The sequence below is a fragment of the Carettochelys insculpta genome, chromosome 10 (assembly GCF_033958435.1).
Source record: "Carettochelys insculpta isolate YL-2023 chromosome 10, ASM3395843v1, whole genome shotgun sequence".
In the NCBI taxonomy this organism is placed as follows: Eukaryota; Metazoa; Chordata; order Testudines; family Carettochelyidae; genus Carettochelys; species Carettochelys insculpta.
The window spans coordinates 5,236,627-5,259,506 of NC_134146.1; the positions used below are offsets into that span (position 1 = coordinate 5,236,627).

Sequence of the window (22,880 nt, forward strand, 5' to 3'; positions counted from 1 at the left end):
ATGTTCCATGTGGGATGTCTGCCTTAGACTGAATGTTTCTGGGAAATTTCAGCTCAAACAGGTCATCTGTTTCTGAAAATGGGGATTAGGGACAAACACATAATTTTGCAATGTTAAAAAAGTTTTGACACATACTCAGTAGAGACTCATTTGATTTTAGTCATTATATCTCTGAGGAGTTCGTTCTAACTGAGCACAGCTTCTACTGTGACTAGCGTATGCATGTGTCGTCACCCCAGAACATTTGAATATCCTCCAACCCCAAGCTACAGCCACAAAGTAGGACTTTCTCTGTATTTGCTGCTCCAGACCAGGATGGCAGCAGTCACCAGAACTGGGTCTCAGAGTAGGGAGGCTGTTTCCTACTGGGACAAGGCCAGGTGGAGAAGCAGCTGCCTGAATTGAATGAAGAAAGGACAGGAACCAGACCTGGGGGACTGAGTGGAAGGGTGCATGCACTAGATTGGGACCAGGAGCCAGGGTGTAGGTGGTGAGGCTGGGGGCGGGAGAGAGATGGACACTGGAACGGGCTAGGCAAGGAGAGCAGGTAGGGAAATCACGTGTGGGTGTGGGCAATGCTGAAATTGAAGGAGGAGCAGTGAGGAAGCTGGGACTAGCTGGGTGAGGTGCCTGCGAACCGTGAGGATAAGGAAGGTGGGGGAAGGATAGGTGACATCGTACAAGGAACTTGGGTCGGGAATGAGGATTGAGATTGGTGGGGTAAAGAGACTGGAGCAAGGAGCCAGGGCCGATGGGGTGAGGAAACGGGGACTGAGAATGAGAAATCCAAGGAGTGGTAAATGCGACTGATTCAGTGAGAAGAATAGGACTGGGCTCAGGAGAGAGGTTGTAGGGGATCAGGTGGGAGAGTGACTGCTAGAGAACGGTCCTCTTTGGTGCATGAAATGGAACCCAGGATCCCCGCATCTCATCTTCCTTTTGCTGTTACAAATATCTGTGATGCGCACTGGCAAAGTGTCCTAGTGCTGGTCTGTAGAGAAGGTAACAGCCTACTACCACTCTCAGATACTCCAGTAGTTCTCTGTGGGGAGGAACCTAATGGTTCCAACTCCGCTGATGTCCCATGTGGGTGTTAATTCGGTGTCACATGATAGAATTTGTGTTTTTTATTTTTTCCCTTTTGCTTTTTTAAATCTACAAAACTGAGGAAAAGATTAAATGGTTATTAAAACTGCAGATTGCATAGGCAAGCAGTCAACAACTGGGGTATAAAAAAAGCCAGCAAGAAATACTGTGGCACCTTAAAGACTAAGACTCCTAAGGGAATACCGCACACATTTGTGACCCCGGAAGCCAGCGACTGGGACAAGGTCCTCCCGAATCTGTTGTCTGCAGTCAAAGAGGTTCCACAACCACCTACATGATTTGCCTTTTAAATTGTTGTATGGGATAAAATCCCGTGAACTTCTGGAGCTCCTGTGGGGGCCCCAGTAGCTGTGGCTACACGTGCACGCTACTTCGAAGTAGCGGCACTAACTTCGAAATAGCGCCCGTCGCGGCTACACGCGTCGGGCGCTATTTCGAAGTTAACTTCGACGTTAGGCGGCCAGACGTCGAAGTCGCTAACCCCATGAGGAGATAGGAATAGCGCCCTACTTCGACGTTCAACGTCGAAGTAGGGACAGTGTAGACGATCCGCGTCCCGCAACGTCGAAATTGCCGGGTCCTCCATGGCGGCCATCAGCTGGGGGGTTGAGAGACACTCTCTGCAGCCCCTCAGCTCACTGGTGGCCGCGTGGAGCGGCCCCTTAAAGGTCCCCTCTCCCGCCCTGACTCTGCAGGAAGCTGAGGCAACGTGCAGGCTGCAGCCTGCACACGCGGGCAGCCTGCAGAGCCCTCAGCCCACCACAGAGCGGCGATGGCGAGCCAGGAGCCCCCCCAGCGCCCCCAGGGGACCCCCCCCAAGGGGAGCCAGGGCAGCCAGCCCAGCCAGAGGGCCACCCAGTCTGGGAAGCGGCAGCGGGGCCCCTCCTGGACGGAGGCCGAGCTGTGGGACCTGCTGGGGCTCTGGAGCGAGGAGGAGGTGCTCCAGGTAATGGGGAGCAAGAGGCAGAACGCGGATGCGTTCGCTCGGCTGGCCGACGGCCTGGCTGCCCGGGGTCACCCTGCCCGCACTCCGGACCATGTCCGGAGTAAGGTGAAGGAGCTGCGGCAGGGTTATGCCCGGGCCCGGGATGCGGCCAGCCGATCTGGGGCCGCCCCCGTCACTTGCCCCTTTTACAGGGAGCTCAGGGACATCCTGGGCTCCCGGCACACCTCCTCCCCTCCGGCCACCCTTGACACCTCGGCTGATGAGCCCCAGCAGGCCCTGCAGCCGGAGTCCGACCCGGAGGCAAGCCCCGCACCCCGGGGGCCCACCCCGGAGGCCATCCCCGGGACATCGCGGCAGGAGGAGGAGGAGGAGGAGGAGGGGGGCTCCTCCTCCGCCGAATCCAGCCTGCAGATCCTCCTCCTGCCATCCCGGAGCAGCAGCAGGGCCTCCGACCCCCGGGGATCTCCGGACCGTGGGAGCGGACCCACAGGTAGGTACCCCTCTCTGGTGGACACCCCGGGGCTTGAGGGGCGGGGGTAACAGAGATGTGTCCAGGGCCCCCCACACGCTCACATGGCCATGGCCCCAAGGACACCAGGGCCATGGCCCTCACAGCACTGCAGCCATCAGCCCGTGCCCCCCCCCCACCCTGCATGACAGTGCCATGCCCCATCCCCGGGCCAGGGGGGAGCGGAACCTCGAGGGGCCCCCGGGCGGAGGGGGTGGGACACCCCGCAGCAGCAGCATGTGATGGAGTGGGGGGAGTGCCAAAGGGAGACTCAGGCTACATATGAGCCACAGGAGCCGAGGAGCTCCCAGGGCCAAAGGAGGATCCTGGTGCTACAGCTGGCAGGTGACACCTCTGCCCTGAGCAAACAGGAGGGAGGAGCCGAGCTGGCTTGGAATTGGGGGGCGAGGGCGGGGGCCACAGGTAGAGGCTAGGGGAAGGGAGAGCTGGTAGGCAGCCAGCCAGAGGAGGGGGAAAGCTGCATCCCAGAGGGGCCCCCCTTGGGGTCTTCTCCCCACGACGGGTTGGAAGGACTGTCTCTTCCAACAGCTGGTGCTGTCACTCCTGCCAGAAACTGGCCATCTGTGGCCTAAGAAAGCTCTCCTGCTCTCAGACCCTGCGGGGTGAAGTGAGAGTCGCTCCCACCAGGGGACGGGGTGCAGGGCAGGGGGACCCCTGAACCCCATCCATCACAGCAGCATCTCCCGGGGACGGGGATGGGGAACCTGCAGCACAGGGCTGGGGGGACAAAGGCCACGGCTCGGGGCCCACACTAACGCCTGTCTCCATTCTTCTTTCCCCCCTCCTCTCCTGTGTCCTGCACCTGCACCTGCACCATCTGAAGGACCGGAAGAGAGCGCCGGCGAGGCCTCGGTTGTCCCGGAGAGCCCTCCGGGACCCTCGCTCCAGGGCAGCCCCTCGGCCGAGGAACGACCGGCCCCGCGGAGGGCAAGACAGCGGACCCCGCACCTACTACCGCCGGCGGCAACGGACCCCCAGCTGCTGGCCATCCTCCGCCGGCAGCTGGAGGTGTCGGAGCAGCACCTCCAGCTGCAGGAGCGGGCGCTGGCCTGGCACCAGGAGGCATGGGGGGCCTATATGCAGACATTCAACCGGCTGGTTGATTACCTGGCCCCCCATGCCGCGCCGGCCGAGGCATCGCCTGCCCTGCCCGCTCCTGCAGCCCCACCACCAGCTGCTCCAGCCGTCGCCGGGCCGTCCGCCGTCGCCCCACCACCCACCTGCAAGGGCCGGAGCGCCGAGGGACCCCTGGAGCCCCCTGAGACTCGCCAGCGCCGGTACCTTCCTGTCCAGCCCGCTCCCACCCAGCCGCGGACCAGACTGCAGGCACGGCGGGGCTCCCGGCCGGGCACGCCCAGTGCTGGGCTCTAGGGGCGAGGGGCCTGGGACGTGGCCCCCCCCCTTGTTGTATATAGTTTGAATGTTTGTTTTTGGTGCCCCCGTTTGCCCCGTCCCCCCCATGTAAATAGTTCTCCCCGTTCTCCTCCCTGCTTTTCTTTTTTGTTGATGGCGCACACTTCTTTGCTTTGTTGTTGTATATTGTTTTATTTGTGCACATCTTGCTTTTGTTGAACGTTTGTCCCTCCTTTTTGGTTTCTGTTTCACATATTTATTTATTTACAAAAAAAAAAAAAATGTTTCGTAAAGAGGCAAAAAAAGTTTACGTTCACCCACACGTTCGTGCTGTCATTTGTCCAGGACAAGTGGGGGGGTGGGCGGTGGGGTGCTTCATGGTGTGGGCGTTGGGGCAGGAGTGTGGGGGAGGAAGGGGCGGGTAGTAGGGGGCCTGGGCAGAGTTCACCCCGCGGCCTGTTGGTCGAAGTGGGCCCGCAGGGCCTCCCGGACCCGGGTCCCCTCTGGGTCCACCTGCCGACTGGGGGCAGCAGGTGGCTGCACGTGTGCCCTGCCGGCCTCCGCAGCCCAGCCCTGCAGAAAGGTCTCCCCCTTGCTCTCCACGAGGTTGTGCAGGGCGCAGCAGGCACCCACAATCTGGGGGATGTTGTTGGGGCCCGCATCCAGGCGGGTCAGGAGACATCGCCAGCGTCCCTTGAGGCGGCCAAATGAGCGCTCCACCACCTGGCGCGCACAGTTCAGGCGCTCGTTGAAGCGCTCCTGGCTAGCGGAGAGATGGCCCGTGTAGGGGTGCATGAGCCACGGCCGGAGGGGGTATGCCGCATCTGCGATGACGCAGAAGGGCATGGTGGTGTCCCCCAGAGGGATCTCCCGCTGGGGGATGTAGGTCCCCGCCTCCAGCCGGCGGCCCAGGCCCGAGTTCCGGAAAACCCGGGCGTCGTGGGTGCTGCCAGGCCAGCCCACGTAAATGTCCTGGAAACGTCCCCGGCTGTCCACCAAGGCCTGCAGGACGACAGAATGGTAGCCCTTCCGATTGAGGTATCGTCCTCCACTGTGATGCGGGGCACGGATGGGGATGTGAGTCCCATCCAGAGCCCCGAAGCAGTTGGGGAAGCCCAGGGTGGCAAAGGCGGCGACAGTGGCATGTGGGTCCCCCAGCCTCACGAGCCTGTGCAGGAGCATGGCGTTGATGGCACGCACGACCTGCAGAGAAAGCACATGGGACAGCCCCAATGAGGGGTGAGCAGGGTGTGCGTGGCCCTGCCCTGGCCCCCCTGCCCTGGCCCCCCTGGCCTGCCCTGGCCTCCCCCTGTGGGTTCTCTTACCTCCATGAAGACAGCCCCGACGGTGGCCTTTCCCACACCAAACTGCTGCCCCACGGATCGGTAGCTGTCCAGAGTGGCCAGCTTCCAGACAGTGATGCCGACCTGTTTCTCCACAGGGAGGGCACGCCGCATGGCAGTGTCCCGGTGCCTGAGTGCAGGGGTGAGCCACTGGCACAGCTCCAGGAATGTCTGGCGGGTCATCCTGAAGTTCCTGAGCCAGTGGTCGTCGTCCCACTCCCCAAGCACCAGCCGCTCCCACCAGTCGGTGCTGGTGGGGTAGCTCCACAGCCGCCAGCGTGTGAGGTGGGGGGTGGAGCGGGGTGCTGCAGGGGTAGGGGTTGAGCCCTGCTGCCCTGGGGGCATCTCCTCCCCTGGGGCAAGAAGGTAGTCAGCTGCCTCCCACATGGCATGAGCCAGGGCAAGCCCTGCTGCTGCCGGGAGGGCTGGGTGGACCTCTAGCTGCTGCTGCTGCTGCTGCTGCTGCTGCTGCTGCTGGAGGTCCATGACTGCGGCGCCCGGGGTCTGTGTGCCTATGGCTCCTCAGACCGCGTGCTGTGCAGGCTGAGTGTATGTGGGAGGGGCCCTTTAAGGGAGCGGCTAGCTGTTGCCCCGGAAGCGCTAGTCCGCCCGTTGACCCTGTCTGCAGCTGTGCCTGGCATCCCTATTTCGATGTGTGCTACTTTGATGTGTAGACGTTCCCTCGCTGTGCCTATTTCGATGTTGGGCTGAGCAACGTCGAAGTTGAACATCGACGTTGCCGGCCCTGGAGGACGTGTAGACGTTATTCATCGAAATAGCCTATTTCGATGTAGGCTTCACGTGTAGACGTAGCCAGTGAGAGCAAGGGATCAACACAGGGAGTGTAGCTCAGCAGGTCCTTAATTTGATGGATGGATGGACACTATAGGGATATTTGCTTGTAAAATTATTCTCAAAAGCAGGATTATATCAAAAACAGGTGTTTCATCTGGGAAACCATGTCCGTTGTGTGTTACTCAGAAAGTAAGCTCTTGTCTAAGCAGCTGGGACCATCCAAACCCACTGGGGATAGTAGACTCCAAAAGAGGATGAGTTAGGAAAGTAAAAAGAGAAAATTGATGTTTGTTCATCCTCTGGAGCAGGAGCTGGATGTAAGCCCCTCGTTACCAGGCACACAATTCAGTAATGTTATACTATTCAGAGAAACAAGCAAGCAGCTAGATGTTATAAGCAAGAATCAGCTGTATGAGTCCCTTTAAAATAACATAGTTGGACACTGGCTGCACTTCATGTCAGACACAGCAAAGTCAGAGCTGTGGAAAAAGTAAATAGAAAGGATGACTCATTAAGGTCTTTTTATAAAACCTTTTTTGTAATAGCCACTCCAAAATGCCTGAGTTTATTACCTAAGGTCACCCTATCATGCTGCTTTTACATGGCGAGAAACAAGGTAATTTGCTTTTTTTTTCCTCCCCCAAATCAGGTTTAACAGTTATGCTTTTCTAAAAATAATAGCCTACACATTTGAATTAGAATGAGTCTTGCTTAACTACTTCATCAGCTCACAGGGCAGAGGCATCATAAACCTCTAACACCATTACCGCATTGGCCTGTGCTCAAAGCACATGTGTTCAGCCCTGCAGGGGCTGACTTATGCAGGTTTATACACCCACTTTCAGCTTTGAGGCTCTTAAAATAAGAACTACTGGGGAAGGTGGTATATTTAGCAACTTTTGCAGTGCGTCTAACTTTAGCTCTCTTGGTAGTGGTGGTGGGGACCTCCTTTCCTACCATACCTCAGCCTATTAAAAGCCAAGGACAGATTATCTGTCATGTAGCCAGCAGGGAAATAGATTCTGTTGTAGATCATGTTTCTCGATAAAGTATTGCAAGAAGGCATTAGGAGATACTGGTAGTGCTGAGAGATAATTTAAATGTCAGTGAAAAAAAAAAAGGCGGGGGGACGGCAGGGGCTTTAGCTTCAGGATTGAGATGCTATGCTAGGACATTTTCCCAGTGAGGAAAGGGAAGCGATAGTATGTTTCTACATGAAATCACTTGCACCTCCTTGTCTGTGAAAAGCAAAAATAAGGAAGAGATACATTGCGGCTGACCTGATCACCTGCAAAGACACTGTCCCACAGCTGGAAAACAAGAAACTTGCTGAAGAAATTAACAAGATGATGATCAAGGAAACCTCTCTGCGAAGAGACCCAGACTTAAGGGGAGAGCTAGCTTTTCTTGCCAGGGGCTGTGATTTTGTTCTTCCATCTCGAGTCAAGAAGAGGCAGAAGTCATTCCAGCAGGCCCAGGTTTGAAGTCAGGCGTTTATTTTTTCTTTGTGTATTACTTTGTCTTTTTATTGGATCAGGGAATGCAACTGTGTTCCCTCTAGGCTTGTCTATTTGCAGAAAGTCATTGCAGCCAGATACCAGCAGGTTTATAAATAGACCATCTAGGCTCAGAGTGCAGAATTAAAACGTCGTATTCATAAACAAGGGGAAACAGTTATTTTTTAAAGGACGCAGACCACAGTTTCATAGGTGAAGGGAGAAGTAGGCAAAGGTGGTGAAAATTTTGTTGCACTGTTTGGTTGCTGCCGCATTGGGCTGCTCTGAATGCCTGGATGGTTGGTATTTCGCTTTACATGCCATGCTCAGTGACCCAAACCTTTGCTCTGTTGTGGCAGCTTAGTGCTGCTCTTTTGATGCCAGTCTGCCCTGACACTAGCATAGCTCGTTTCAGGAGGACCAGCTTAGCCAAGAGTGCTCCTCTGTGCCACCTCCAAACCTGGCTTATGACTTTTACAAACTGCATGTACATGCATCGCCAGGGACTGCATTGATTCAAATTTACTGATAAGGGTCGGCAGCAAACATCCTGTATTTGGAAAGATTCTTCTCCATCCCTCAAATCTGTTCTGTTGGTTGGTTAACCAATGACCATGCTGTAGCAATATCCACCTTATTTGTACGTAGACATCTATGCTGGAGCTTTGGGCTGAGCATATGAACAAGAAAATGAGGTGGAGTAAGTTCTTGCTTCACCTGTTTCTTTGCTACCTATAACATAAAGCTTCTCCTTAAATAGTTCACTGCATTGTTACCTGAAGTTTCTCCCAAACGACTCAACAATGTTAACATTATTACAGCCATCCATTTGCACTTTGTCCAAGCCAGTGGAAATATTCAACCTGTTCTTCTCAACTTGTCTTCATCCCTAGGTTTACTAGGTGGTAGTAGTAGTAGTAGGTTTACTAGGTAGGTTGTGACAATACCACCTATTGTTGTCACAGTTGTCTTCACAAATTATAATCCAGATATGCTGGTTTTTAACAAACTATTCGAAACAATTGGCTTCTGATTACCATTACTCACCTTGAGGTAGAATAAGTTCTCATCTGTCTTGCTGTGTTAAACACAAAATAGAAAAGTTATTATTATTAGGCATATTTTACAGTTTCAATTGCTTTATTCCTGGAATATCTTTATCTAAAAGATGCATCAGGGGAACACTCCAGCCATATGTAACAAATTGTAGATTTATTTCATTATGACCCTGGGTGAAAATCTTCCTCATGTTTGACATGTTTGTAAATCCATTTGTTAGTAACCTGTGCATATGACACTTGGATCTGCATTTATAATACATTATAGAGTATAGGTCTCCTTTGGTCAACTACTTGAGCAGTATGGATGTAGCCTGATACATAACTGCGGGACCATCATCTAATGGGGATGGTTTTCAGAGGATTCTGTGCCAGGATCTGCTCTGGACCCAGTACTGTTTATTATCTTTATCAATGATCTGTCAGATTACAACCAAATCATTGCTGGTCAAGTTTGCAGATGACACAAAAATTGATGGTATAGTAAATGTTAAGGACAAGATGATTCTGCAGAGTAATCTAGATTGCATGGTAAATCTCGAACAACATTTATTTTCAAGCAGCTAAATGAGGGGTTATAGGTCTAGAAAGCCAGAATTTAGGTTGTGTTTACACTGTGAGGCTGGATTTTTGGAAAACATGAATCTGAAGTGGACATAGAGGTCATGGTGGGTAACTAACTGGACATCAGCTCTCAGTGCAATGTGCACTAAGTAACTAAACACGGTCCTTGGATGTATGAGCAAAGGAACATCAAGTTGAAGCAGAGGAGTTTTTACCATTGTGTGAGGCATTAGTGAAACCATTCCTGGGATCCTATGTCCATTCCTCGTGTCCTCACTTCCAAAAAGATGTTTGAAAAAATTGAAGAGGGGTTGGAGAAGAGCTACAAGAATGATTCAGGATCTGGAAAACCACTGTGACCATGAGGGACAAAAGAAGCTCACTCAGTTTACTCAAGGGATGGCTAAGAGGTGAATAGATTGTGGTCTAGAAGTCAGTATGTGGGAAGATACTTGCTGAGAGATCTCTCTAATTTTGCAGACAAAGACAGAACAAAATACAAAATCCAAGGCTGGAAGCTGAAATTAGACAAATTCAACCTAGGAATAAGGTTCATATATTTGACGGTTAGAATAATTGCCCCCGGGTATAATCTTCCTTGGGATGTGGTGGAGTCTCGATCCCTGGAAATATTCAAATTGAGATGATATGAGATGGTCTTTTTCTAAGGGCTATGCTCTGGAATGTATTGGCTTTGTGCAGAAGAGCTGAGGTGAAGTTGTGTGGCTCTTATGCTGCAAGAGGTGAGATCACTTCTGGCCTTAAAATCTATGGATCTAGAAGTAATTTATTTCCGTCCTAGGATCCGTCCTGACTTCAGGAGAAAAAATATTTTTAGGAGGCTGATTAGCAGGTTGAATGTTTAACTTTGTGTTGCACATGCAAACTGTTGCGTTTTTATGTGTTGTGATCCATGTGAGAGGTGCAGCAGCCTAGATCGGTGTCTCTTGTTTTGCTAGTTGTCCGGTTATTTGGGCTCCGGCCTGGGGATTGGTCCACAGCTTCACCAGTGAATCAGAATGCTGTGCTGTCACAGTAGTGGTAGGATAAAAGAAGATTGAAAGTAATCTATTCCAAGGCCAGAAGGGACCATTCTGACCTCCTGTATAAAGCAGACTAGAGAATGTCCCTGAAATAATTCCTATGGCATATCTTTAAAAAATATCCAGTCTTGATTTAAAAATGGTTCTTGGTAAAGAATCCACCACCATCCCGTGTAAATTGTTCCAATGGTTAATTATTCTCACTGTTTAAATTATACCTCATTTCTAGTATGGATATGTCTAGCTTCAGCTTTGAGAGTTGGATCATGTTATTCCTTTATCTACTACGGTTGAAGAGATGGTTATTAAATATTTGTTCCCCATGTAAGTACTTGTAGACTGTAATCTTATATAGACTGAAACCCTTCCCTCTGTTACGATAAATAGATGGTGCTCCTTGGGTTCTATCACTCTAACGTGTTTTCTAATCCTTTAGTTATTCCCTTGACTCTTTTCTGAACCCTCTCCAATTTTTTAACCTCCTTCTTAAATGTGGACCCAGTATTACAGCAGTGGTCACACCTGTTCCAAATGCATAGGTAAAATTAATCCCTCTTTGCCTACTTGAGACTCCACTGTTTGTACATCCAAGGATTGCGTGAATTCTTTTGGGCATAACATTGATCTGGGAAGTACATGTTTAGCTGATTATCCCCTATGACCACCCCATTTTTCTCAGCATCATGGCTTCCCTGGATAGAGTCCCCCATCATGTAAGTATGGCCTGTAGTCCTTGTTCTTAAATATAGACATTTAGCCATGTTCAAATGCTTATTCTTTGCTTGCCCCAGCTTACCAAGTAATTCAGATTGCTCTGTATAAGTGGCTTATCCTTTTTCATTATTTACCACTCCCCTAGTCATGTCATTATCAATGATGATTGTTTTCTTCCAGGCCATAGATAAAAATTGTAAAGAGTGCAGTGTAATACCAAGAATCAGTCCTTTTGGGATCATACTAGAAATACATCCACTTGATAATGACTCCTCCTTTACAATTACCTTTGAAGACCTATCAGTGAGACAGCTTTTTAATTTATTTTAATATGCTTTATATTAATTTTGTATCGTTTGGATTTTTTTTTATAAAAATGTTGCATGGAATCAAGTTAAATGCCTTGCAGAAAACAAGTTTATTACGTCAACACTTTCACCTTAATCAACCAAATTTATAATCTGATAAAAAGTATCACATTCGCTTGACAGATCTTGATTGGCATTATTTACCGTCCTTTAATTCTTTATTAATCAAGTCACGCATCACCCTCTCCATTATCTTGCCAGGGTCTAGGTAATACCTACAGGTCTGTAACTGCATATGCCTTTTCATTAATGCCTTTCAAATATTGGCACAACATCGGCTTTCTCCTGGGTCTTACCCAGTGCTCTAAGATTTATTAAAGATATCAACGGGAACCAGATTTCTCCAGGGAGCTAAAACATTCCTGACTCAGGTCGTGGATCATCACAACACAGGGTGTCCCCCTTCACTCCTAAGAACATAAGAATGGCCATTCTAGGTCAGACCAAAGGTCCACTTAGCCCAATATCCTGTCTTCTGACGGTGGCCAATGCCAGGTGCCTGAAAGGGAATGAACAGAACAGGTAATCAGGTGATCCATCCCTTGTTGCCCATTCCCAGCTTCTGATAAACAGAGGCTAGGGACAGTAAAGCAGCACCGAAGGTTAAATCAATGACTTCCTCCCATCGTGCCTCCTGAAGCCTGGGTATGGAGGAGGCGGAAGAAGAGCCATGGGAGGCAGCAGATGGACCAGACAGGAAGGTAGCTTCTTCTTCCAGTGTCCCCGTGGGTGCTCCACAATAGGTGATGGGCTTGCCCGGCGCCGCAGATCGGATCTTCCAAGCAGTTTCTGCCGGACCGTGCATGCGCCGGCGCGCGCCGCTCCCTTGCACACTCCTGGCCATGTGCGCGATCCGGTCCCCGCCAGTTCCTCTTAACCGCCGTCGGCTGCAGACGGAATCCGACTAGGCTAAGGCCAAATAGCGTATTCAACGACTTTATCTGTTTTTCTTTCAAAGTTTTTCAGATATTTAGGCTACTACGAGTTAGCTGGTTGTTATTTTGCAAAAAAAACAAAAAAAACAAACAACAACAAACAAACTACGAGCGGGACAGCTTCAGTCCAGTCCCAGTAACAAGCGCTGGAGGCCAGGAGCTACGGCCATCAGCCCTCCTGCTGAGGCAGGCCATCGGACAGGGAAAACAGCACAAAGAAGGTGCTAAGTACCCACTTAAAAAAAAAAAAAACTCAAAGACTCACCAACAATGTCCTCTTCAGGCTTTAAAAAATGTGAGTCCTGCCGAGAGGCGATGCCAGTGTCCGATGGGCACAGTCTATGCATAAGGTGCCTGGGGGAGTCCCATGTGGCACAGAAATGCGCCTTCTGTGCTAAATTAACAACCAGAGCACGAAGAGACAGGGAGATGCGGATTAAAATGCTGCTTCTTGATAAGGCCCTCCAGCCAGACGTGCCGGAGCGGCCGCAGCAGGAGGGACCCTCCGGGGCCCTTAAAAGGAAAGCTGCCTCCCTCACTCCATCAGCGCAAAAACGGAGGAAAATCTCTCCAGCCCGGCAGCAACAGTGAGCGGGACGGGAGGAGCACGCAGCCCCCAGCCGCAGCAACAGCTGATCGGCGGCGGCACGGAGAGCCACGTGGAAACGGCTCAGCCTCCGATGATCAGCCAGCCGCCCCGCACCGCAGGCAGGGCGGCGGCTAAACAAGTGCCGGTATCGGCAGCGGCACCGACCCCGACGGAACTGGCGGCACGTAGCCTGCAGGTGCAGAAGGACACCGCACGATCCCCCGCGCATCAGGGGGTGGAGTCACCTCCTCCAGGGTGGGGGAAGGCTGCACACAAGAGGAGGCATTGCAGCCCCTCTCCGGACAGGGCTGTGGAGCTGCTTTCTCACAGCCCTCCGCTTATGTTGCAGACTCCAACCAGAAGGCAGGGGTCTCCCCTAGCCTACCCGGAGCCCCCTTCTCCATTTTTACAACCAGCCTCGCCATGGCTGGCACCACCTTCACCCTTCCTGGGGTTTGAACCACTGGACTATTATGCGAAATCGCTCTCTCCAGTGTCTCGACGATCTCCCTCCCCCAGACGCAGAGAGTACGCACCAAGGGAGTGGTCTAGGTCACCTTCCCAAGAACAGTGCCTATACTGCCATGGTCGCCCCTACCACGCGGGGCATACACACCATCGGCAATCTACTAGGGAAACATCCCCACAAACTATCTCGTACCCCCGAGGGCAATCGCGACCGGGGACAGAGACTCAAGCATCTCAAGGGGGACTGGTCATGGAACCCCGAGATTTTCCCTCGCAAACCTCCAGCGAGAGGGTGTACCATCACCAGCAGGAACCGGAAGGGTCCAGAGAGATGTACCCCAGCGGTTCCTCGCTCTCTTCCCCGGACGAGGCTACGGCCCCGGGGGACGTCCATCCTACGGACGATCTCAAACAGTTTCAGGAGCTGTTTAAGAGGGTGGCCTTCACGCAAGGCATCCAGACAGCAGAGGTGCAAGAGAAACACCATAAGCTCCTCAAAAATTTGAGACCTCCGGCCTCTTCCAGAGTAGCAATACCGCTTGATGAAGCGATCTTAGAGTCCGCCACTACGATATGGCAGACCCCTGCGACTATTCCGCCTGTCCAAAAGAGAGCGGATAAGAAATACTTCGTGCTGGCGAAGGGCATGGAGTTCCTGTTTAGCCACCCACAGCCAAACTCCCTGGTGGTGGAGTCCTCGCAACAAAGATCAAAAACATCTCAATTTAAAACAGGGGGAACGGACAAAGATGCCAAGAAGCTAGAGCTGTTCGGCAGAAAGGTCTACTCCTCCTCCACTTTAACGTTGCGAATGGCAAATTACGCAGCGCACTTAGCGAACCATAATTTTGACAACTATTCCAGGTTAACTTCCCTCATGGACTCGCTTCCAGAGGACAAAAAGCCGGTCCTCAAGGCCATAGTGCAAGAAGGCTACGCGGCTGCGAGGATGGGAGTTCAGATTGCTTTGGACGTTGCGGACACGGCAGCACGTTCCACAGCAACGGCAGTGGTGATGCGAAGGGAGTCCTGGCTCCAGACCTCGGGTATACCGAGGGATCTGCAGGCGAAGATAGTTGACCTTCCCTTCGACTCGCAGAAGCTGTTTGCTGAATCAACTGACTCGGTCCTTCATTCCAGTAAAGATTCAAGAGCCACACTCAGGACCCTGGGGATTTACACCCCTCCATACACAAAGAAAAGGTACTACCCTCAGCAAAGGCGGTACCAGTACCAGCAACAGCGCCCCCAGTATCACAGGGGTTACGAGCAAGGGCGACATCAACAGCAACAGCAGTACAGAACTCCCAGGCGACGCTCACAACAGAGCCGTGCGTCCTCGGGGCGGGGCCAAAGGCCACAAGTTTGACATACAGATCCAGGGCTGCGCCATCACTACCATCGCACAAGGTCATCCAAAGCGGCTGTTCCACCATCGCCTCCGACCATTCTACGACCAGTGGCAAAGGATCACCACAGACAAATGGGTGCTGGAGATCATAGCCACGGGGTACGCCATCCCCTTCCAGTCGCTCCCACCGTCACGACCTCCACCCAAGCCCCACCTCCAGGAGGCCTCCCATGTAGCGAGGCTCAGGCAGGAGGTGGACCATCTCATGCTCATAGGGGCGGTGGAAAGAGTGCCGGAGCAACTGCACGGGAAAGGGTTCTACTCCAGGTATTTCCTCACGGAGAAAAAGACAGGAGGCTGGAGGCCCATCTTAGACCTTCGCGGCCTCAACAGGTACCTGCGCAAGCAACGTTTTCGGATGACCACGATCGCCTCCATCCTTACAGCTCTGGACGATGGAGACTGGTTCGCAGCCCTCGATTTACAAGACGCGTACTTCCACATAACCATCCATCCGGCTCACCGGCGATTCCTCCGGTTCATGGTAGGCAACGAACACTTCCAATACAAGGTCCTACTGTTTGGCCTCTCCTCGGCCCCCAGAGTCTTCACCAAGACCTTGGCAGTGGTGTCAGCCTACCTGCACAGACAGGGGGTATTTATTTTCCCGTATCTGGACGACTGCCTGCTCAAAGGGGCCTCGAAAGGGGAGGTTCTGCGCATGATACGCGTCACAGCAAACACGTTCTCCTCACTTGGCCTGGTTATCAATCTGGCAAAATCACAAATAGACCCCACACAGGACATAGAGTTCATAGGGGCTCGCATAAACTCGGTTACAGCGAGAGTATACCTACCAGAGGCTCGCTTTCGAGCCATCGGTTCCCTTGTGCAAGTCATCACCTTCAGCCCTATGGTGCCGGTCTTGACGTGCTTGCAGCTGCTGGGCCACATGGCAGCGGCGACGTTTGTAGTGCAGAACGCCAGGTTACACATGCGCAGCATGCAGCACTGGCTGGCGAGTGTATACAAACCGGCAGTACACACCGTTCACAGGGTGGTGTCGCCCACAGCTGGGGAGCGCAAATCCCTGCAATGGTGGGTAAACCCCAGGAACTTGCTAACAGGGGTACCCTTCCACCAGCCGCAAATATCGGTTTTTCTCACTACAGATGCCTCCCTCATAGGGTGGGGAGCGCACATGGGCGAAGAGGTGACTCAAGGACTGTGGTCACCCACGGAACAGTCACTACACATCAATGTACTGGAGCTCAGAGCAGTGTTCAATGCCTGCAAACACTTTCGAGACCGCATACTAGGCAAAGTCGTCGGGATCAGTACAGACAATACCTCCACCATGTTTTATATAAACAGGCAAGGAGGAGCTCGATCCCGTGCCTTATGCGCGGAAGCAATCCGCTTATGGAACTGGTGCATCGCCCACGATATAATCTTGAAAGCCTCATATTTGCCGGGTGCGCACAACGTGAAGGCAGACCAGCTGAGCAGGCGTTTTGCGCTCACACACGAGTGGCAGATCCGTCCCGATCTGCTATGGCTGATTTTCCACGCATGGGGTTTTCCCCGAATAGATCTGTTTGCCACTCAGCACAACAAGCAGTGCCCACGATTCTGCTCCAGGGCAGGACTGGGATGGGGGTCCCTGGGGGACGCGTTCGCGATCCCGTGGGGGGGCCCCCTGCTTTATGCGTTTCCTCCCACAGTGCTGATCCACAAAGTTTTGCAAAAAGCCAGGAAGGAAAGGGCCCAGATAATCCTGATAGTCCCAACGTGGGATCGCCAACAATGGTTCCCCCTACTCCTGCGCATGTCGGACCGTCCACCGATGCCTCTTCCGGTGGCGCCGGATCTGCTCACGCAAGCCCAGGGGTCCATAGTGCATCCGCACCCCCACAGCCTGCGACTGCAAGCGTGGTTAATCCCTGGCTCAGCTCCCTAGAGAGCACATGCACAGTGGCAGTACAACAAGTCCTAGAAAGTAGCAGGAGGACTTCCACTAGGAAGACCTACAAACAAAAATGGACTCGCTTCACGGCTTGGTGTTCTACCAAGCAGCTGGCCCCGCTTTCGGTGCCTATACCTACAATTCTAGAGTATTTACTGGACCTCAAGAGAGGAGGACTCTCGCTATCCTCGTTAAAGGTCCACCTTGCCGCCATCTCGGCGTTCAGACATGAGGAGGAAGGGCACACGGTGTTCGCCCACCCTATGGTTACCAGGTTCCTCAAAGGGTTGGTAAACCTCTACCCCCCTCGGAAACCAATTCCACCTTCATGGAACTTGGACCTGGTGCTTACCACACTGATGGGACCACCGTTCGAGCCCTTGGCCACGGTTCCCCTCCACCTCCTTACAATAAAGACGACCTTTCTTCTTGCAATTACGTCAGCTCGTAGGGTGAGCGAGCTTGCGGCAGTCATGGCAACGCCACCCTGCACTGTTTTTTCCAAGGAGGCGGTAACCATACGGCTGCATCCAGCCTTTGTTCCCAAAGTTTCTTCCGAGTTTCACATCAACGAACCTATTGTTCTACCCTCGTTTTATCCAAAGCCTCATAACTCCAACGAAGAGGCACGCCTGCACCTCCTGGATGTGAGGAGGGCGCTAGCCTTCTACGTAGAGAGGACCAAGTCCTTCCGGAAAACGGATAGACTCCTAGTCTCCCTCGCTCCCAAATCGAAAGGAGAGGGTCTCTCCTCGCAGAGAATCTCACAGCACATTGTATCCTGCATAAAAATGTGCTACGAGCTCAAAAAGATTCCTTTATCGGCCACTCCCAGGGCTCATTCCACCAGGGCGGTGGCGGCATCAACAGCCTTTTTCAAGGGCGTTGCGTTAAAAGACATTTGCAGAGCGGCGACCTGGTCATCCTACGACACCTTCGCCAAACATTACGCCCTTCACAGGGTATTCCAAGAGGATACCCGTCTCTCTGCAGCGGTCCTCTCGGGGACAAGCTGCACATAATCCGATTACCCACCTCCTATCTTGGGTTACTGCTGGGTAGTCACCTATTGTGGAGCACCCACGGGGACACTCGAAGAAGAAAGAGAAGCTACTCACCGTAGTAACGGTGGTTCTTCGAGATGTGTCCCCGTGGGTGCTCCACTACCCGCCCATCCTCCCTGCTTCGGATCTCTGTTAGTGTTTTGCAGGGGCACCCGAGGCGGTTGGTCGAGGAACTGGCGGGGACCGGATCGCGCACATGGCCAGGAGCGCGCAAGGGAGCGGCGCGCGCCGGCGCATGCGCGGTCCAGCAGAAACTGCTTGGAAGATCCGATCTGCGGCGCCGGGCAAGCCCGTCACCTATTGTAGAGCACCCACGGGGACACATCTCGAAGAACCACCGTTACTACGGTGAGTAACTTCTCTTTGCCTGTAGCACTTCAGGGTACTGAGGAGGCTTTCAGAAGAGGTTCTGAGAATCTAAGTGATGGTGACTGCCCCTGGACACCTGTAGTGGCTGGAGGGTGAGAAGGCTGCTAACTCACATGGTCGTGGCTTGGAAGGGGATGGTCTTAATCTCCAGCAGCCACACAAAAAAGGCCCTTTGCTTCCTCCTCTCCTTGCATTCCATCTTCCCAGGGCTACCTGTCCTACTCTGGAACCCTGCTGTCTGGGGAGGATTGAGGCCACAGACCCTCAGCCAAGGACAGCGGTGTTCCTCTGCGGTGTATCTTTATGTTCTGCTCTTTGGAATTTTGAGGCTGGTGGTGTTTCTTCTTAGGAGCCTTAACACCACTTAATAAAAAATGTCTGTATAACTGTAATTGTAAATTATAGTATATATCGAACCTCTCTAATCCAGGACACTCTCATCCAGCAACATCTGTAATCCAGCCTTATTTTAGTTAGATGGATATCCACTTACTGTGGGAGTGGCCAAGTTTCCTGTAGTCCCATAAAGTCTGTTTACAGCCACCAGTCCTGGCTCTCAGTGTTCTGTGCTGTTCTTTAGCTGTAATTTACCCTTAAATATCTTCTAAGAGCCCAGTAAGCTGTGGAAGTGGTAGTAATGCTGCTAGACAATATTGACCTCCCTTGGTTCAACAAATTCTCTCATTCAGCTCTGGTCAGGTCCCAAAGGTGTCAGACTAGAGAGATTCAACCTGTATAATGTTGCAGTATTTTTTTTCTGTCAATGGGTTGCTTTTGACTATGCATTTTTAGGGCTATGGATGTGTGATGTTTTAATTGTGGACTATTGTGTATCTTATCCATGAGACAGACCTGCATTTTTATGCATTCCTCAGAGGGCAGAGTTAAGTTTATTTTGGTGTCATTTCGGTAACTATAATTTAACAGGGATGATTACTGATAGAGGATTCAACTGGGAGCATATCTGTGGGCAAGAATGTGGGAGAAGGTAACAGATGTGTGCACAAAGCTTTATTCTGTATTTCTTGAGTTTTGTGGTTTTGAATTTGGCACTGCTGTCTCTTAAGTGATTTACGCAGTGTTTTTTTATTTGACTTTCCTGTCTTTTAAAAAATATGTCAGATAAAGACATTGAAAAAACAGTGAATAGTTAATGACTTTGGTTTTTTATAACAGTGTTATTTATTTGAGAATATAGCATTATTCATCTTCATGTAGTTTGATGATTATCTTGTACTATTTCACATTCGAAGTGTTTTGAAAAGCCCCAGAACAAACCAAGATCCCCATGTCATGTCTGAGAAACTTATTTTGTTTTAATTCTAACTTTACACCCTCATTATTTAGTTATTCCAAAAGTACTTTACATTAGAATATGCTCAGGTTTAATTAATTTTCGTGACTTTTCTCCAGAACATAGTAAAGAACTGGAAGACTACAACGGTTCATTAAAGGGGTGTCCTGGTGTGCCACTCTCATCACTGTGCATCCATTATAGGAAGAATGGTAGGCAGGATGGGATTGTGTGGTGAATGACCTACGGGTGTTCAGGGAGAGAGAAGTACTAGGAAACAGGATTACCAGATTCAGGAAGGCACTTACGTACATTCTCAAGTTTTGTTTTTAGCTATGTGCTTAAATCCCTTTGTAGCAAAGAGATACTCTTCTGAATGGGGACCTTCATTGGGACTTCTCAGTTGTGATTACTAATTTTGTGTTCTTTATCTCCTGGGTGCCCACCATGAGAACAGTTTTCAGAAGCTCAAAATGCTAGATGAAGTCGCAGATGCCAATGCTCATCATCTTACCCAATTACTAAGACATCCAGAATTATTAGCCACTCTGTAGCAAGTCCCGTGACGCCCAGCCCCTGGGTCTAGGGCGGGCGGCAACAAAGGAGGGGGTTAGGGCACCAGCCCGCACTCAGTTCGGGCAGTCACCGCTACCCCCGTACAGGCCCCAGCCCTCCGTCCAGGGCAGGGCAGCAGTTCACAAGAGTTATATAGTTCTGGGCCCAGCCCTCAGTCCAGGGCGGGGCAGCAGTTCCCAAGAGTTATATAGCTCTGGGCCCAGCCCTCAATCCAGGGCGGGGCAGCAGTTCACAAGGATAAACACCGGCCCAGGCCTCAGTTTGGGGCGGGGCAGCAACACAAGGGAAAACACCAGCCCAGCCCTCAGTTTGGGGTGGGGCAGCAACACGAGGGAAAACACCAGCCCAGCCCTCAGTTTGGGGCGGGGCAGCAACACAAGGGTCTACAGACAGGCTCAGCGGGGGCTGGCCCTGTCAGGGAGGGGGGTAGGGGGTCGCAGGCCCTCCCACTCCACTGCGACCCGGCCCGGGGCCCTGGGGGTCGCTCACATGCAACCCCGGCAGTGGGGATCCAGACCGCAACACACTGCCATTGGTTCCTGAGCGACGTTCCCCGGGCCACTTCCTACCTCACCCTCTGTTGGCGGCAGGTCCCAGTCCATCTGGTCGAGGGGTCCGCCTAAGTCGGTCTCCTCTGGGTCATCCACCTGTGGGGGCTCCGGCCAATCGTCCATGACCACGTCGTTAGGGTAGTCAGGCGGTGGCAATACAGGAGATGCAGGTCGGTCCTGGGTCTGAGTGGTGTAGGGATCCGCCGGGGCTCGGGGGCAGCCTGCTCCCGGGGCCTTTTCCACGGCAGGGGGTCTCCACCGGCGGGAAGGTCCTGGTAGGTCCGGGAAGTCCGGGTAGTCTCCTTGGGGCATACGGACCGGGGGTTGCGTGGAGCCTCTGGGGGCCTGCTCCTCCGGCCTGGCCGGGCGGCCGCAGGCCCTCTCCCTTTGGCCCCGGGGAGCTCGTGCAGGCACGTCCTCCCTGCCCGGAGGCCCAGCACTGAATGGCTCCCGAGTCCCGCCTTTGGCTCTTCTAGCCCTCGGCCCCGCCCTCTGAGGGGCGGGCCTCTGGTCTCCTGACTCCAGCCCCGCCCACCAGGGCCTCTGCATAACTTCCCCGGCCTCCGGGTCTGCAGGAGGCCATACTGACCCACTACACACTCTTGCATATCTTGGTCTTAATCTCTCTAGGCCTCAGTTTTTCTAACTAGAAACAGGTATACTAAAAATCCTGTACTTTGTGTGGCTATTGCGAGGGTGAATTCATCCATATTCGAGGCATTGGGAGCTACTGTCTTGAACCCTATAAAATAAGCTTCTATTTCCATGAGAAAATAAACAAAAAAGCTCATTTGGCACAGTGGTTAATTGCTGTCCTGTTAACCAAGCCACACACTGAATGGTGAGAAGGAAAAGAAATATTGAACAGGGGCTTCAGTCCCTGATCCCGAGCCATCCTGTATGCTGAATGTGGCAGAGATTGTGTAGAAAAAGGAATATGTAAAGGGAGAGGGATCGCTCAGAGGTTTGAGCGTTGGCCCACTAAACCCAGGGTTGTGAGTTCAATCCTTAAGGGGGACATTTAGGGATCTGGGGCAAATAGATTAAAAAAAAGGGGTGGGGGGATGTTGCTTGGTCCTGCCAAGAGGGCAGGGGACTGGACTCGCTGATCTCCCAAGGTCCCTTCCAGCTCTATGAGATGTGTATCTCAATATATTTGGAGCACATGACCTATGAGGAGAGGCTGAGGGATTTGGGCTTATTTAGTTTACAGAAGAGAAGACTGAGGGGTGATTTAATAGCAGCCTTCAACTTCTAGAAGGGGAGCTCTAAAGAGGATGGAGAGAAACTGTTCTCAGTGGTGACAGCAGAACAAGGAACAAGGGTGTGAAGTTATTGGAGGAGAGGAGTAGGTTGGATATTAGGAAAAACTACTTCGCCAGGAGAATGGTGAAGCACTGGAATGTGTTGCCTAGAGAGGTGGTGGCTTTTCCATCCCTAGAGGTTTTTAAGTCCCAGCTTAACAAGGTCCTGGTTGGGATGACTTAGTTAGGTTTGATCCTGCTTGAAGCAAGGGGCTGGACTTGATGACATCCTGAGGTGCCTTCCAGCCCTATGGTTCTGTGATTCTGTGATCATGTGATTGGAATCTGTGTCATAATACACATGTACCGAGGGGCAGAGGCAGCTTTAAATGTGCCATTTTCCAGCTTTTGGGTGATTAACTTCACAACCTTAATAATCATTTGAGCATGGTACTTTTGCATCAAATTGTGCACATGTATAAATTGCAAAGTATTTTTGAGGCTGGTTAGTATCTTGTTGTACATTTGGAGCATGAGGGTTTTCCCCTCCCCTGTATTAAATGTGGTGGGAAAGTATTTATTTCTTGCATTATCTTTTCAGGTTCAAAATAAACAAGAGAAGAAGCCTGGGACTCCAGCCCCAACTCCTTTGAAGTCACCAGTCAGCCCACGACCTCTTGTGCCTGTGAATAAAGTCATTGTCAATACCCCTGTGTCCATAAACATTCCACGTTTCTACTTCCCCAAAGGGCTTCCAAATGTCTGCAGCAATCAGGAGGAGATAATTGCCAGGATAGAGGCATCCTTTACAGAGTTTGAGGAAGAGAAAGCCGATATATATGAAATGGGAAAAATTGCCAAGGTAAATGAATGCATTGTGCCCTGAACCACTCAGCCTGCGGCCCAGTGAAAGACTTAGGGTACATCTACACTTACTGGGAGACAGAGTTCGATTTCTTTGCGCTTAGTGGAGATGTGCAAAATTGAACTATCGGGACTCGTCAGTTGACTCCTGAACTCCTCATTATTGTGAGAAGTAAAGGTCGACAGGAGAGTTTCTCCTGTTGGCCTCGCTCTGTGAGGACAGCCAGATAAGTTGATCCTAGGTGAGTCGATTCCAGATACGCAATTGTCGTAGCTAGAATTGCGGATCTATA

At 51.9% G+C, this 22,880-nt stretch overlaps 1 protein-coding gene across 8 annotated transcripts in view; it reads left to right on the forward strand.

The window, feature by feature from the left end:
* The window catches only part of PPP2R3A (protein phosphatase 2 regulatory subunit B''alpha), a 103,073-nt gene that overhangs the window by 44,139 nt on the left and 36,054 nt on the right, over nt 1-22,880 (forward strand). For 7 of the 8 annotated variants that reach the window (XM_075004782.1, XM_075004785.1, XM_075004786.1 and 4 more), the window contains one exon: nt 22,325-22,585. In XM_075004782.1, coding sequence (XP_074860883.1) covers nt 22,325-22,585 — 261 coding nt within the window. Of the gene's footprint in view, nt 1-7,191; nt 7,552-22,324; nt 22,586-22,880 lie in introns of those variants that run through there. The other variant, XM_075004788.1, reaches the window with a different exon arrangement.